Consider the following 18,003-nt stretch of genomic DNA (forward strand, 5'->3'; position numbering starts at 1 on the left):
GTGACTGATCTGACAAAGAAGAAAGGTTGGAAACAGTGAGCTGCAAGTTGACTCCAATCGACATCAACGTTCCTACCCACTCTTGCCCCTGCCTTTTCACCCCAGTACTTGTTGAGGGACTGAATACGTAGGATGTCAAATATGCCAGTGATTTCGGAAAAATTTCCTCTTCAAAAAGCACATCCCACTGTCCATAAGCATCATGGTCAAGGTAATAAGGTTCACCTTCATGATGTGGTTCCATGGCTATTAGATTATAATTTAAAAAATGTGAATAAAGTGAAACCTAGTCTCTACTGTGCCTTTTTATAGACTAGAGGATGTACCTTTTTTTTAAAAAAAAAAGTATTTTTAATATAAGATGATCAACCAAAGAGATGCATTTTATATACACAATTAATTACAAATACACTTTATTTCTATAAAAAAACATTAGTTACTAAATATTGGAGTAACTATCTCACTAATACAAAAAAAAAGATACTTTTTTAAATTTAGCCGTCATTGAAAATCACCCTTTGCCTTTTTGTTTTTGGATGTAAAATTTGCATGATCCTATCCATTAGAAAATTAAGTTACATTTTATTTCTTGTATATCTCCTTGCATTTGTATATTTTTATAGAAAAAAACAATTGAATGTCATATATTTATTAATTGGACACACAATTAACCATTTTTTTTTTATTAATTGGACACATAATTAACCATGATGTATTGTAGAAAATAGAATTACTATTTCCGTTAATGTAATATAAATAATAAAACGAGTTAATACTGTACGACCCATTGGTTATTTATTACTCCGTACTTTGTACATTACATAGCCAATATAACCATTTAACAATAAATAATACTATCTATCCTGGTTAGGGGTATCCATTATTCGGTAGTAAACTGAAATCCAACCAATTGAAACCAAAATTTTAATTTGAATATGATCTAAACTTTAAGTCTGATCGGATCAATTCACAGTTTTGAATCGGATCAGGTTGACCTTGTTCAGTTCCAAAAAGCAGAAATAACCAAAATATGAAAGCATTATTTTACAAATAAGTATTGTTAATATTAATCATGTTTTCCAATGTTTATGATGATATAAATATTAATCATGGAAAACTATGTTTTCAATACTTGTATTAATAGTGTATTTTAATATGGATTCTTGGATTCAATCCAAATGACGAAATTATAATTCTTGTTGAATTTGGTGGGGAATTTGGATAGGATCGGAGTTGACATTTGCAATCCGATTTATTTCCAATCGGATAGATTTGGGCAAAATCCAAACTGAGAATCGAATGGATACCCCTAATCCTTGTAACTTTATAAGAAAAAAAATAATTCTAGAGACCCATTAGATGTAGGCAATTTTGTCATTCAAATTGAATCACGATCTACTTTGTGTCGCCGGAAATTTATCATCATCAACCAAAACTGGATAATTCTAGGGCCTAATGATATCTCTTCCATGACCTCTACAATGATGAAAGAGGTGTAACAACAATAGTCAGTGATTCAGTGCCTCCATCGGATTAAAGCAATTAGTATTCCTTGTTTCTAACAACGGTTAGGAGTTAAACATCCATAATTTCCATTTCTTGTAAAATGTTAAGTAAGAAACAATTCCTTATCACTGATAATTTATGTGCTATGACCAATTTGAACAAAGATGTATTTGATTTTGGATTACATTTTTCTATATTATCAGTTCTATTAATATTGAGTATCACTGACCGTTTTCATAGTATCGCACAATATATTATTTATGGAATGTTTGGTATATGCATCGTAAATGAAACAGAAATGATTCAAATAAGTAGCGGAAAGGGTAATGATAGACGTTACCTTAACGATAAGTTTGGTATCATAGTGGAATGGCGGAAACAATCTGAGCACATTGTGATTAAGTAAGGAAACATATTTTGTTTCTACTAGTTTGTCAAGGGTAACAAATTAAGGGATTTTGTTATCCTTTGGAAATGGTATTTGTTAATTTCAGTTTTCACCCATACGGCCATACCAAACAACTAGAAATTAGAACACATAATTGGATTCATTTCCTACATCTAAAATTAGTATACTAGACCCCACTATAAAAAGACCCTATAAAATAAGTAAGGATTTATCGTTTAAGCATGGCATCAGAAGAAAAATTCAACTTCGCCAGTTCGAGCGGTTACGAGTTCGAGAGTGACCAAGCTATGGAACGCGGACGCATTTTATGGTCATCAAGAAACACCTCCACACGGTTTTCTTTTTTCCATTTAACGTCTTTGGTAGGATGGTGTGCCTTTGTATTGAGCCGATGACAAGTGCGGGGCAACCCTACCCCCACTCCCCCACCCCGTGAGATTAGTGCCCTAGCCGTCACAATGTCAACTTTATGTTAATACTAATTAAGGTTTATCGTTACAATAAATTAGATTATGATACCCATTAAAGTTGTTTGTCACTAATACAATATCTTACTTCGGATTGAAATTAAACTGCTTATCAAAATTTATTTTAACACAATTAAGGATGTATAGAGACTCGATCCCTACACAATTTATTGTATCAATATGTCAAAATTACGGTTGCATAAAATCAAATCTGTAATGCCACATCTGTAGCATCAAATTCAAACCTATATATGATACGTATTCCACTCGGTTTTCTTTTTTCCAATCAATGTCTGCGGTGGGTTACTTATTCCTTTGTATTTAGCCGATGACAAGTTCGGGGCAACCCCACCCAGTTTGATTTGTGCCCTAAGCGTCACGAGCATTTAATCTGTGCACATGTGTTTACTTCCTAGTAATCTAGTGTAAGCGTTTCATTTGGAGACTTATATCAATTTTATCTATCGATGCTTGCATAGCCTAAGATTAGAGTAATCGTCTCAATACTTGTTCCTTTATGACAAATAATATTTCTTTTTTCTTGAAATGGTGATAGTTAAAGTGCGAATTGAACAAGGTAGGGTTGCCTCACACATATTATTTGTTGAGTGAAGAATATTTTTGAATTTCTCAAACATAGTAAACTACAAGATCCCGTTAACGGAAATCACACAACCAACCTCACCCCGGCTGTGAGAAAATAAATTGGCGGGCACCGTTGTTTAATTTATTCACTATATAAAAAATTGTCCAATGAGACAGACGACATCATATCGCTTATTTGTATAATAGTGTCCCTTTTGTAGTATTATTTGCACGTAAATGTGTATGCTAATGTTAACTTTTGTATTTTTTTTATTGCACCTAAATAATTTCCAGTTACTGGACTATAGGTCTTTTTACAAAACTATAATGACTAGTTTCCTATTAAACCTTATTTTTACCAAACTAAAATGATAATTTTTCGATTAAACCTTATTTTTACCGATTTTTTTTTAATTATTATATATATATATATATATATATATATATATTATAATTGGATCTAATTTTAAAGAACTCTTTTTACCTAGGATTTATATGACAGATGTAACTACATACGTACCGCTTGGTAAGGGAAATTTAAGCGTTTCGTGCAGGTACCGAAAACCTTAGCGTGCCCAGCGGTGTGCATATAGTCCGCTGTAAGTATTCTGTAGGGATACTTTATTTTCCGTGGCCTTTAGTTGAGTGTAGGCCTAATCACTTAAATGAGTGACGAAGCTGATTATCTTTCGTGCCATTTAGATGTGGTCACAGTTACGACAGCTTCGGGTTTAGTATCCTTTTTCCCGGAATTGGCTTAAAATTTTAGTCCGCGTCCAAGTTCACTCGATTAATTTCACGACCGCCCCTGTTAACTGCTGTACGACAGTGAAATGGGTAGTTTGGTAACAGGATATGATTTAGCGGTAACTACATAAGTGCCGCTTGGTGAGGGAAATGTAATTGTTTCATGCAGGGGAGACAATGAATTCAAAAATCCAATTTAACCCGAAGTTCTAACCCAGTCTAGAGGGTCGCCTCTGTTGGGCCCGAAGGCGTATGGAAGGCCGTGAAAATGCCCATCCGCCGATTTTCCGCATACTAAAGTAACGAGCGATGCAGGCCTGGCTGCCAAACTAGCCTTCTCACATTCACCCCTAAGTGAGTGGCGAGTTTTTTGGAACATTTAAGGGAACGCATAGAGCAGTCAAAATTGCAGAGAGGGGTGCTTAGGCACGTGTTCACTCCATCTACCTTGAAATCCCGCCGACAGTCTAACTAAATGTGATCAAACTCAAGCATAACAAATTCGTCCGAAAATGAAGTTGTACCGTGGAAATTCTTCTTTTTAGCCACACACACATCGGTACGGTTTTGTCGTTTAAGCATGGCATCGGAAGAAATTTCAACTTCGCCAATTCGAGTGGATACTCATTCGAGAGGGACCAAGGAACGCGGATGCATTTATGGCCATTGAGAAACACCTCCACACGGTTTTCTTTTTTCCAATTAACATCTTCAGTAGGATGTGTGTGCCTTTGTATTGAGCCGATGACAAGCGCGGGGCAACCCCCCTCCCCGTGCGATTAGTGCCCTAGCGTCACAATGTCAACTTTATGTTAATACCAATTAAGGTTTATCGTTACTATAAATTAGATTATTATACCAATAAATGTTTTTTGTCACTAATACAATATCTTACTGCGGATTGAAATTAAACTGCTTATCAAAATTTATTTTGACACAATTAAGGATGTATAGAGACTCAATCCCAACACAATTTATTGTATCTATATGTCAATATTACGGTTACATAAACTCAAATCTTTAATACCACATCTTTAGCATTGGATTCAAACCCATATAGATACGTATTCCATGCGGTTTTCTTTTTTCCAATCAATGTCTGTGGTGGGGTACGTATTCCTTTGTATTTAGCCGATGACAAGTGCGGGGCAACCCCACCCTGTTCGATTTGTGCCCTAACCGTCACGAGCGGTTAATCTGTGCACATGTGTTTACTTCCTAGAATTCTATTGTAAGGCGTTTCATTCGGAGACTCATATCAATTTTATTTACCGGTGCTTGCATAGCCTAAGCTTTGAGTAATCGTCTCAATACTTGCCTTCTTCATGACAAATAATTTTTCTTATTTCTTGAAATTGTGATAAATAGAGCGCGAAATGAACAAGGTAGCTTTGCCCCACACTTTTCATTGGCTGAGTGAATAATATGTTGGGAATTACACCACCAACCTCACTCCGGTTGTGAGAAAAAAAATTGGTGGGCACCGTTGTTTAATTTATACACTATATTTTAAATTTACAAGTAACAAAAAAATTTTCCAATGTGAAAGACGAGTATATTAAGGGATTTTGTTTCGCTTTGGAAATAGTATTTGTTAATTTAAGTTTACACCGATACCCAACAACTAGAAATGGGAACACTTTATTGGATGCGTTTCTTACATATAAAATTAGTATACCAAATGTCCCTATAATAAGACCCTAGTATGCAATAGTGTATTAGATACTTGTATGTTAGAATATCATGCTTACTATGTACTTTTTAATGTAGGCTTTTGTTAAAGTTACCTTTTAGCTGATCATTGCTTTAGTAGAAGGCGTAGTTGCTATATGTTACTGTTGCTATCTATATAAACTATATTTTGTTTTATACAGTATTATTTTCCTGGCAACAATGAAAGTTATTATGCGTATGGTATACGAAAAATGGTAAACACAAGTACATTAATAGTTACTAGATTAGTTTATTAGTTTTTTGTTTTTTTTTAATGAATGTAATCATGTAACACTATATAAGTTCCTTTATTGTGAAGTGTGATGGTGGCATAATCTTCACAAAAAATCTATATTTTATAGATATTCTATCCTATCTTCACCATGGATTCCCAATCTAATTATATCCCAGATCACAGTGCCTTTGGTAAACGGGATGAAATTTTTGAAGAGGAAATTTTTCCTAAAATTAGTTGAATAATCGACATTCTGAAGATACAGGTGTTGAACAAGTCTTGGAAAGAAAAGGCCGGATTGAGAATCAACAAAAATGAAGACATCGATTGGAGCCAACTCGAAAGTTGTTGATGCAAACCGTTATTTCTCCGTGCTAAAGTACACACATCAATTCGGGATGTCGGACGGTGCGACGAGTGCGGGTGGGCAATAAACTAGAGGATGAAGGTTTTCCAACGGAGTGTCGACTACTTTATCAAAACTCACGGCGTCATAAAGAAAACTCCTAATTACTCGGCGTGGCCTGGGAGAAATTATATGTTAGTAGGAAAAAAGCATGAAGATTATGTTGTTGATGAAGCAATTTTGTGTGTGGAGAAACAATCAACATAAAATTTATTTTCTAATGCTTTTTATATTATTGTTGTTTGTGTATTAGAATGATAATAATTTTGAAATCGAAATGTTTCTGAAGCTGAAGATATGTGGCTTTAACCATTGTACCGAATTACAATAAACACAATTTCCTTATCGATCATACATTCATTCTATTATAAAACTATGATTTGCAATTACTATAAATTAGTTGAAGGGTGTGTATGAAATTTTTATACATACTTACCGTATTATAAATGTAACTGTCACATTATGTTTTGAAAATGAAAGTAAATAATCATAACTGTTTACAAAAATAAAATATAATTTTTTTTTTAAAACTCCCCTCCCCCCCCCCCCCTAAAAAAATATAATAATAATAATAATAATGATAATAATAATAATAATAATGATAATAATAATAATAATAATAATAATAATAATAATAATAAAATAATAATAATAATGATTGACCTATTATAATTTGTAATATCATTTGATATGTAGAAAACTATATTTTTAAATATTTTAAAAGTACATACATATTTTTTTTATTATTTTAATATCAATAAATACTAATGTTAAACAAGATAATATGTTTTTAAACAAATGTTCACACTTTATCTAATTTTTGTATTTCCTGAAATAATTATAGTATCCACACAAATTACTGTAAAATCTTCTATAATTTAAAACAAATGCTTCAAATATTCCTCTATTTAAATAAAATAATTTTTTGATCGTACATTGTATTTGTTACGAGATACACCGTAAAATTTAAGGGATTAAAGTTTGGAAATATGAATATTGTTAAATTTGTAATATTAATGTTAAATCATAATTATTGTATTGGGAAATTACAAATAGTTATATTTTATTATTATTATTTTTTTTTAAAAAGCTGCCTTTTCCATGTTCCCAATGCATAATAACAGTGGCATGCATTAAAATTTCCATCAACCACCAAATAATGACGTTGCATTCTGATAAAAAAAGACGTTGCATTAAGCCCTAAGAGATTGGCGGGAAACACGTATTGTACCAACTAGATATTAAAGTACATTCGTTACTAATTAAATATGTTTGCTACATGTAAGTGCTTAATGTACCAACTCAAATATTGCTTAGGTTACTAGCTTCCGATGGTGTTGTAATGAAAATGTCCACAGAATTCCCACCCTTATCCAATTTTGGCGGAAAAATGCATAAAATAAATTATAGTTGAGTTCTTACAACATATTAAGTATCCTAATGTCCCTTCTATATATATGCACCTTGTTAGTTATGATCATCACAAAAAAGCAACTCAAAACAATATAACCTTCTCAAAATCTAATCCTTTGTTTTTCTAATACACCTTATATCAAAGAGAAACTTCAACTACCATGAATTGTATTTCCCATCAAAATAAAAGACAGAAACTGTCTTTTTGGGAAGATGAAGTGGAAGAAGATGTGTACTACCCAGACCATGAAGCTTACGGTAAATGGGAAGAAATCTTTGAAGTAGAAATCTACCCCAAAATTATAGGATGTTTTGACATCATGAAGCTTCAACAACTTAACAAATATGGGATGGAGAAGGCAGGGAAGAGAATCAACGCTAGTAAGAACATTAACTGGAGCCTTCTTGAGAAGATATTATGTTTTAACCCCGTGCCTTCCTGTCCAAATCAGCATAAAACCCTCAAAGATGTTTTGAGATGCTGGGTTTGTTAATGGACTGTGAATTGGAAGACCTACGCTTACAAAAAAAAGACATTGAATACTACACAACCACTCATGGGGGCCTAAAAGAACACATCGAGGCTTACAAGGGCTTTTATTGGCATATTATTGTCGAAAACCAGATGCAGAAAAAGAAGAAGAACTAATTGTTTGCATGGGATGGATTATGAAGTGTCCTTTTATTTATGTTTTTAGTTTTTTACACGTGTTTTCTTTTTGGTTTAAAGTTTAAATTATCTTCTACCTTGTCTTGTTCTCTGTTTTTGTTATATTTTACCTTTGTTGTTGTCTTTATTTTATGTTTTTAAATGTTGTGCTCTCTCTTTTGTTCAGGTTTTAGCTTTATGATATGCCTAAAACTATTATATGAATGATCATAAGTGTTTTAATAGATCATCTTCTTATTCCACAAAAACCAAATAATCACTAAATGTTCCTGTAAAAAAAAATTACAACCAAAGTAGTTACTAAATTAATAAATAATTAGTACAGGACTACAGGATATTTTATTAAACTAGCCCACTATATTAATCAAGCAAATATGCACTTCTGTGAATATTTACAAAATTTACATGCGTTTGAATTAAATTTCCTTATACATTTTACAACTTGTTACTGGATTGGTGCCTGATTATATTTTTGTATTACCACAGGTAAAAAGAAATGCAGAAGTTTAAAAATTCTTGGGACCGGGAAGCATAACAAGAATTGAACACATTACATTCTAAAATGTTTAGTAGTTTGCATTTATATATTGCTAACGTATTACTTCTAGCCCGCTATATCTATCTAAAAATTGTTTAAAGGTTTACATAAGTTTAAGCACCTATTTTTGTTTTAATAATTACGAGTTTTTTTATTACACTCCGTCACATAAACTCCATAATAGTAAACTTAACACAAAGATTTTCCCTATTTGCTATCATTACAATTAATTTTTGTATGATGCCCTAAATAAATAATAGTTAATAACCAGAAGCATATAAAAGGGAACCAAAACTAGAACCTATAGTCTCCTATCTTTTTTTTAAACGGTTTAGACTCCTATCTTGTTTACCTATTATTTTGACCGTTGACTTTGTAAAGATCACCCCTAAAATAAAACCATAATACCAGTGTTAAAACTTTTTTTTTACACAACTTTAGTTTTAACAATTATTGATGCCTAATCGGCTTAGCTTGTTATTTGATGATTGTTTATTAACAATAACCCATAGAATATATGATAGATATATAATTATATATTTCAATTATTACTTAAACTACACTTAAGTTATTTGACAAAAATACACACCTTATCCTACAATATACTACCATAATTAATAATATATGTGCAACCAAACCAGTTTTGTTAGGTAAAAAGGTTAACTTGCACTACAAATCATACAGACATCAAATATTCTGGTTTATCAAACTAGTTTTGCATACCCCCCCAAAAAAAAGAAAATGTTCAACGAAAGGATTTGCAGCAGTAACAAAGTCCCACACTGCTCCAAGTATCTTGTTTATTTCATCCATCAAGATTAGTAATCACACAACATGCTGCCTGTAAAAACCAATCATCATCTCAGTACCACTGGTTCAAAGTGAGCAAATTTTACTTTTAGCATTCATATTTCAATTAAGGGAAAGTAATTTAAGTAAATAGTTCAGTTGTTAAATGCACGCACTTGTCAACGCCGTCGAATGTGACCCTCAATACAGCCGTAGTCATCGATATCCAAAATTCCCACCATTAACATCTTTTTTGTTTACTGATCATCATTGCTGGATTTTTAATGCGGGGGCTTCTTCTTGGAATGTTTGTCGTTGTAGGGGAATTTTGAATGGTATCTGCAGGAGACATGGGAATGCGCTCTGAAAGAGCTTTGTTGCCGGAGCTTCTTCTTTTAGGAGCACTCTCTTGTGGAGCTTCCCCCTCTGGCCTCATCTCTGCAGCATCTCCTGTGCGGCTGATCGTCACTGCTGGATCTTTATTGCGGGGGCTTCTTCTTGGAAGGTTTGTCGCTGCAGGGGAGTTCCGAATGGTATCTTCAGGAGACGTGGGAATGCGCTTTGAAGGAGCTTTGTTGCGAGAGATTCTTCTTGTATTAGCACTTTCTTTTGGAGCTTCTCCCTCTGGCCTCATCTCTGTAGCATCTCCTGTGCGGCAGCTTCTCCATCTTGAAATGGTCTCGGGAGGGCATTTGAAACCAGCCCCATTCTTCGCTTTCTTATAATCCATGGAATCAAGGGCCTTCAATAGATTTGAAAAGACAAATTAATCATTTCACATAGTAACCAAAGATGCCAAAAAACAAATTTAATAAATCACATCATCACCCCCCGGAGAACCATCATTGTTGGATCTCTCAGTCTTCTTCTTTAATGTTTTTTTATTCCCGGTTTTCTATTTCCAATCGATCTATCCTCAAAATCCTTATTTGTTATAGGAAGATCATCATCACAACATTTCAGTGAAAGACCTAACTTAATAATATTGAATTGTTACTAAATAATAAACTAAAACTATGATTTAACTAAAGCAAGTACTGCAATATAGCAAGGAGCTGTAACTACATAGAAATGGAGTATGCTTTAAACATAATAGGGTGACAAATACACAAGGATGCTTATGATAATTACACTACCACTCGATTCAGAACTAGAACTAGGGCAGTATAGCCAGTGTGGTCTTCTGATTTGCGGTTTTCTATTTCCAATTTAATCTATCCTCCAAATCCTGATTTGTTATAGGAAGACCATCATCACAACATTTCAGTTAAAGTTCTAACTAAATAATATTGATATGTTAGTAAAACATAATAATGCAAGTATTGCAATATAGCAAGGAATTGTAACTACATAGAAATGGAGTATATGCTTTAAACATAATAAGATGACAACTCAACAAGGATGCTTATGATACTTACACTACCACTCGATTCAGTACTAAAACTAGGGAAGTGTTGCCAACGTGGTCTTTTGATTAGCGGTTCTCTATTTCCAGTCAATCTATCCTCCAAATCCTGATTTGTTATAGGTAGACCATCATCACAACATTTCAGTGAAAGTCCTAACTAAATAATATTGATATGTTATTAAAACATAATATAAGTTTATGATTTAAAACTAAAGCAAGTACTGCAATATAGCAAGGAATTGTAAATACATAGAAATGGAGTATGCTTTAAACATAATAGGATGACAAATCAACAAGGATGCTTATGATACTTACACTACCACTCGATTCAGAACTAGAACTAGGATAGTGTTGCCAGCGTGGTCTTCTGAATCCTGGTTTTCTATTTCCAGTCAATTTATCCTCTAAATCTTGATTTGTTATAGGAAGACCATCATCACAGCATATTAGTGAAAGTCCTAACTAAATAATATTGATATGTTACTAAAACATAATAAAGCAAGTATTGCAATATAGCAAGGAATTGTAACTACATAGAAATGGAGTATATGCTTTAAACATAATAGGATGACAACTCAACAAGGATGCTTATGATACTTACACTACCACTCGATTCAGAACTAGAACTAGGGCGGAGTTGCCAGAGTGGTATTCTGATTTGCGGTCCAATTGGATAGTCATGTCCATACACAACACCATGAACAACCAAAAAATCAACTTATACATAAATCAGACTAAAGTCATAGTTATACTTCAGCTACATATTATTATTAATCAACTAAAACTAGAGTCGCAGTTATACCTCAGCTGCACCAAAGGTACCATCAGGCCTCCTATTAGCTGAAATTGCTTTATCAATAAACTGTTGTTGCCATGCACCGATTCTCGATTTCTTCTTGTCCCACATCATCCCTTTTCCATCTATGTTCAAACGGCCCAGATATCCAATCTGCATTGTTTAGTAGGTATGCTAGGTCATTTACATTACACGCAAACATATTCTAAAATATTTCCTAGACAATAGTCATACAACACATTAAATTTTATTACCATAAGAACAATTGGAGATCCCTTAAATCCCCCGTTAGTATCACCTTCTCCATACTTGACCATCCAATCAAGTACATATTTAGACCAGTTATATCTTTTCCCTTCATTGATGAACTTTTCTTTCAACAACCAACAATGATTTGGGGAAATATTGTTGATAGTTGTAATGCATAGAACAACTCGCAACCAAATAAAGGACAAAGTGCTTCAGAAAATCTTTGGGCTTCTCATTTTTATCCATACACTTTTCGTACACCAAGCTGTAGCTAATATCCCCCAAATGTTGGTACATACTCTTTAAGGCCTTGAACTTCGAGTTATTGCAATTCACATCTGGAATGTCGTAAGTCATATCTCCATAAGGAAGTCCCGTAATCAACCAATCATCTCATCATCTATCTGCAGCTCGTAGTTATCTCAAATATGTAATACTTCTCTATCCGCATCCCACTGACTAAATAAATATGCCAAGAATTTCTCGTCAAACTGTTTGAGTTTTATGCCCAGAAACGTCCTAAAAAAGGTTTTATTCAAGAACTTAAATCTATCCTTACTCATTGTCTTCTTAATCTTTTGCAAATCTCGAGAATAAGTCATAATGAAAGGGTTCTGTAACACATAAACACCATGAATTAAAAAATTACAAAAATCATATCACTAAGGCATGAAGTATTGAATACTATGTGTTTATTAGTGTAGGCGTCATTTGGAGTGCACCTACGTTAAAAGCATGTTGTGAATATGCTTGGCACCCATAGGAAGTGGGAATTGACATTATAATTAGGGACAACGATTAGGGACAAATCAAAGTAGGGAGCCGCCAACAAGTTTTTAAGGAACTTGTAAACCGTTCATGGATCATTAAAGGCAACCACGATAAAGGGACAATGAAGGCAACAACGATTGACCCGTGAATGTTACATCCCATTCATAATCCATGAGATTACTAACTTTATATGGTTTGGAACCACGAAAAAAGGATCGGGGATGATGGTACGAAGTGAGTCATGGAGTCACATTCGCCCGTATTGGCCTGTATTGTAGTGAAAAGTGATTCCTGCGATCTCAAAGGCATGCAAACAAAGATTCAATTTGCTCCAAAATATTATTATATAAAATTGGTTTAATATTAATGCAACACAGTATTCTAAAATATTGTGATCACTTGGTTTAACAACAAGATTAAAAAGGATCCTAAACCGATTGTCCAAATTATCTTATTAGGCGTGATTTTCAATTACATATTCCCTTTAAACATGCAATATGGTGATCAATAAATAATAATAGAATAAACATTAATATTGGAAGCAATTCAAAAATAGTTTTAGTCAAATTAAATATAAAATAACCTAATCATTATACTAGCAATATAAAATAAAATAACAGTAATTAAATTAATTAATTAATTTCTCACATTCTGCGCGTTCCTTTAAAAAGCTACATCATGAATAAATTGTTAGTAACTTCAATAAAAAATATAAATCAAATTGAAATTAATTTAAATAAATTTAGATTTGATTGGGTCCAAACCCTCAGTTAATTATACCTTTGACTCCTTAGTTTAAGTATAGAACTTTGGGTATTGTATGAACTCCTTGGAGTGCTTAATTAGGGGAAGTATTTTGAGAGAATAGGTGGCTAGTGTTTAAGCTAAAGAGGGAGAATAGAATTATTTTGTGATCAAGCTTATTGATGATTGAAAAAGGGGAGATATGAACTCTATTTATAGAGAAAAAAGAGGGGTCGAAGAATCAAGAAAAGATAAGAATTCGAAACGGATAAAACTCTTGCGATAGACAACAGTTTTTGCGGTTTTTGTTTTATCATATCATTTGATCCAGAAATTGGAATAAGATAAATAAGATATCTTTGGAAAGCTCTTGAAGTTTACTTTCTAACCCAATTAGAATCAGATTAAAATATTTTGTAGAATAAAATATTTGGCCGAAATAGTGAGACGGTGTTAGTTTTAGATAGAGTTTGATATTTTATTCATATCTTCTCCGTTATAGCTCGGAATTGATATTATAATATATCATTGGAAAGATAATTTCAAGGTTTATCCAACCATATAAAATTTAGATAAAAACTATGAGGCACGAAAATAATAACTGTCTATCTTTGAATGTCTTTCAATTCGAATAAGATTAGGATTTACAAAAAGAAAAATTTTATTCAATTTCAAAACTCTTTAATCTTATCTTTTTAAAAAGGATAATTAGGATCTTTTACACATGATCATTGGGTCGTAGGTCAGGTGGGCTTAGGTTCGGTTTGGGCTCAGTTTAATATTTTGGCCATAACTTATTCGTTATAACTTGGATTTGGGCTTATAATATATCGTTGGAAAGCTTTTTTAAAGCCCCATCCAACTATTTAATCATTGTACCCAGATAATGGACCAAAATAAACTGAACTAAACATTTTTTTAAAAAGGACATGAAATGAATGATTTTAAAGGACACGAAATGAATTATTTTGGGTTTAAAGGCACGGAAAGAGGAAAATAAGTTATGGTTTGGGAAAATGGGATAGGATTTGGGTTGTTTTATGAAATGAAAATTTGGATTTAAGCACTCCAAGATTAAATACTCAACCCGACCAATAATGGCAGTGAAAGGTTGTTCATCACCGGGTTTGGTTTTGGGAGACATTGTTAGGTGTCTAATTAGGCTCGTTATAACTCTTATGTTTTTAGGTCCATCAATGCGTGGTCATCCTTGGTTTTTTGCAGCTCCATGAAGCATATAATTACAATTAACTCTTCCTAAACACTTTACTATGAAGTGAAATGAAATCTTTACTCTTCCTAAACGAATAACTGTACATCATTTCAACAATTTAACTCGTATTGCCATTATCAAACCACCACCACACCTGTCCAAAGCATAGAAATCCACCAACACAATCACACCGGATCCGACATAAAATTACACATAATCAAGCAACTAAGAATGCATTATATAGTTTTCAAAAAAAAAAAATGCATTCTATAAAATCATATATAGCATATTTAATTGATAACGCATATATTATTGATAAACACATAGCTCATTACATTTAAAACTGTATTAGTAACTATACAATGACTAAACCAAATACTCAAATTATAATGATACATACCTTTTTGGAATAATCATCATTGGGGCAATATGCTCTTTCCTCTTGGGTCCTCCCCGCACCTTCCCCATGAGTTTCATTGTCAATAGTCGGCCTCCTTAGTACATTTTTGTATTCGATATTAGACTTAGTAAATGAACTGCTATAGGGAGATATAATCAGTGAATTAAAAGCTTGCCTCACACATATTTGGTTTATTTTTTATACCTCTTGAAGAAAATTACAGGATACTAGTGATTCAAAAATTTAATTATTTTTCGAGGAAACCAGTGATCAATAGTTTCATTGCCATTTACCATCAAAAATTTTATGTTCGAGCAGACTCACTAATGAACTACAATACGGAGATATATAGTTTTGGTTAACTACCCTTAACAATTTCCCATAAATTATTCTATTTGATAGTAGACTCACTTAATGAACAACAATACGGAGATATATAATTCGACAGTGATCAATAGTTTCATTGTCATTCGTCATTGATCTTTTACACTACCAATTTATTAATTTACCCTTACCTGGGTTACACAATTTCAAAATTTAAAATAAATTATAATATATATGCATTCTCTTACTTAATTGAAACCAGAGTATTTAAAATTAAAGAAGAAACCTACCACGAGAAGGCGCTTAACAAAAAAAAGGAAAATTAATAAACGATAACAAGTAACAACACTCATATTCTTAGAACAACAACATCAATTTATTTTAAATACATCAACTTGAAAAGAAAGAAAACATAACTAAGGCAAATACCCAAAATCTTACCCTATCGTTGATGCGTCCATTTTTTGTTTTACACTTAGCTTCTTACAAACGATCTTGAATTGTGAGGTAGAAATTGTAAGTCAACCAGCAATTGTATAGTGAAGGAATGACTCTTATTTTTAAAAGTGTAGTGGGAATCAATTGCCTGAAGAAAACTAATTTTAAAAACCTAGGTTTTTTTGGAGGAGAGATGGGGAATATTTAATTTAGTTAATCGAAAAAAAAAGAAAAAATAAATATTTTTTTACGGGAAATAAAAAAAGCTTTCTAACATCAAATTATTCGGTAGTAATTAATAAGTGTCTTAGTTCTCACCCCTGTAGCGTGGGCTGATGTCACGAAAATGGCTCTCCCCTTCTGAATTAATCTGATTTGTTACCATCAATCAAATCTAGTTTTCTTTTTATTAAATGTAAAACTATGTTACAAATTTTCTCTCTTTGTTACTACTTACGTTACATTTAATAAAAATATCAGCCCAAACCTTTAAACCACGTAATTACCAAATATAAAGTCTACATCACATATTTTACAATTGTTTAAAATAAATTTGTACAAATTACAGTATAATAAAGGTCTATAATAAGGTTTAAATGTAATTAATAAATGTTTTTTGAAACATATGTCTATAAAAATGTTTGTAATAATTTCCCTCAAAAAAAAATGTTTGTAATAATCCATTACTAGATTAAGTCTTGTGTACAAACATAAACTGGCGAATAAATCTCCATCAGCCCATATTCATTTACAATTTTGAAAGATTTTTGAATTATAGAATTCACCTTAGACGGGCCACAAGGATACAAATATTATTGTAGTAATTATATATAGACTAGCATTGGAAATTAATTCCTTTTGCAACCAATCCAAGCATAATTTTACAAATCAATTAATCAATCAATTAACATATACTAAACGCGAACGTAAAGTGACACTTGTCATGATGTCATTAAAAAATTTCCCGCTTTTCTTTTTTTCTTTCTTTATTTTTTTTTATTGCCAAATTTGAATGAATTCCAATTTTTAACATACAATAATACTTATTTCCATTTTGACAACACATTTAATTCTATCATACTCAATTAATTTTTTTCTTATTATTTTTGTTAACATATATTTTATATACTAGGAATCTTTTAGTTACAAATATAGTAACATAGATTAAAATTAAGGTATTGAAATACTTCGTATATCATTATCCAATATTATTATAATATTATCAATTTTTTTCATCCAACTTAAAAAAAAAATTAATTAAAAATAGTCTTTAATTTTGGTAGCATACTTGGTATAAATCTTCAAATTATGCATAATGTTTATAAGAACAACCAAACCAAATTATTTTATTAAATTATATTCCTCCTTTTTTGATATGTTATAGCTGGATTTGCACATTTTTCAAGACACAACTTTAACCATCAATAACCTTAATTAAAAACTATTATTTTGTTACAAATATTTTGTTTGGATAAAAGGAATCTAAAAATCCAACCTTTGGCCGGTCTGACAATAAAAATCTAACCTTTCAGCAATCTCAGAAAAATCCAACCATTTCCCCCCACCTTCTCCAACAGATCCATTACCTGTTGATGAGCGTTTTTTGTAAGTTATGTTCCACGTGTCAGTCGTTAATTGGTCAATAATTTTTTTAATCATTAAAAAAACAAAAAAAAAAAAAACCACCAGCCACCTCCCCCTCTCCCCTGCAATTTCCCCCTACCCCAACCAGCCCTACCATCGGGGTCGCCGGATTTCGGCGATCTCCCTCCACCCCCCACCCCTTGTTGCAACCTCCCCAACCACCAAAACCCCCTACGATCTAAACCTTAACCACCACACCAAACACCCTATTCGACCCTCCAAAACCAGCCCGACCCCTCCCCGAAACTCCCCACCCTCCCGCCGACCACTTACCGACAACCCCTGACCCGTTTCCACCCCTCCCCTCCCCACCCTAAACCCGACCCCGGTTTTCTAATACCCCTGACCCTTTTTTGGGGTTGTGGGTTCGATTTCGGGGTTCTGGGTTTGAGTTCGGGGTTGTGGGTTTTGGGTTGTGGATTTGAGTTTGGGTTGTGGGTTTTGGGGTTCCGGGTTTAATTTGAGTTGGGGTTGCGGGTTGTAGTGGTGGATGGTGTCGTGGTACTAGGTGGTGGTGCTGGGTGGTTTCGTGGTGCTA

At 32.9% G+C, this 18,003-nt stretch overlaps 1 protein-coding gene across 6 annotated transcripts; it reads right to left on the reverse strand.

Annotated features, from left to right (window-relative positions):
• Nucleotides 1–9,203: 9,203 nt before the first annotated feature.
• On the reverse strand, nucleotides 9,204–16,167 carry LOC110724140. Of its 6 annotated transcripts, XR_002511861.1 has the most exons (7): nucleotides 15,060–15,818; nucleotides 12,491–12,545; nucleotides 11,937–12,390; nucleotides 11,689–11,835; nucleotides 10,897–10,992; nucleotides 9,655–10,220; nucleotides 9,208–9,530 (listed from the first exon to the last, which is right to left on the reverse strand). XR_002511861.1 is itself a non-coding variant. In XM_021903531.1 (5 exons), exons 1-5 carry the CDS (start codon nucleotides 15,842–15,844, stop codon nucleotides 9,720–9,722), a joined length of 900 nt encoding a protein of 299 aa, XP_021759223.1. In that variant the 5' UTR covers nucleotides 15,845–16,167; the 3' UTR covers nucleotides 9,204–9,719. The 6 variants fall into 6 exon arrangements, 1 of the variants encoding a protein (XP_021759223.1); XR_002511859.1 differs by lacking the exons at nucleotides 11,937–12,390; nucleotides 12,491–12,545 and adding an exon at nucleotides 15,825–16,167 and having other exon boundaries at nucleotides 9,205–9,560; nucleotides 15,060–15,195; XR_002511858.1 differs by lacking the exons at nucleotides 11,937–12,390; nucleotides 12,491–12,545 and adding an exon at nucleotides 15,825–16,166 and having other exon boundaries at nucleotides 9,206–9,530; nucleotides 15,060–15,195.
• Between the last annotated feature and the right edge of the window lie 1,836 nt (nucleotides 16,168–18,003).

This window comes from Chenopodium quinoa, unplaced genomic scaffold (assembly GCF_001683475.1).
Source record: "Chenopodium quinoa cultivar QQ74 unplaced genomic scaffold, ASM168347v1, whole genome shotgun sequence".
Classification (NCBI taxonomy): Eukaryota; Viridiplantae; Streptophyta; class Magnoliopsida; order Caryophyllales; family Amaranthaceae; genus Chenopodium; species Chenopodium quinoa.

Excerpts from the sequence above, each read along its gene's own strand:
- LOC110724140 (XM_021903531.1), bottom strand. The coding sequence starts at position 15,844 with ATGGACGCATCAACGATAGG. Across the intron at positions 15,196-15,824 it reads ATGGACGCATCAACGATAGG|TTCATTTACTAAGTCTAATA; the intron begins GTAAGATTTTGG and ends TCCCTATAGCAG. Across the intron at positions 11,836-15,059 it reads ATGATGATTATTCCAAAAAG|ATTGGATATCTGGGCCGTTT; the intron begins GTATGTATCATT and ends TAAACAATGCAG.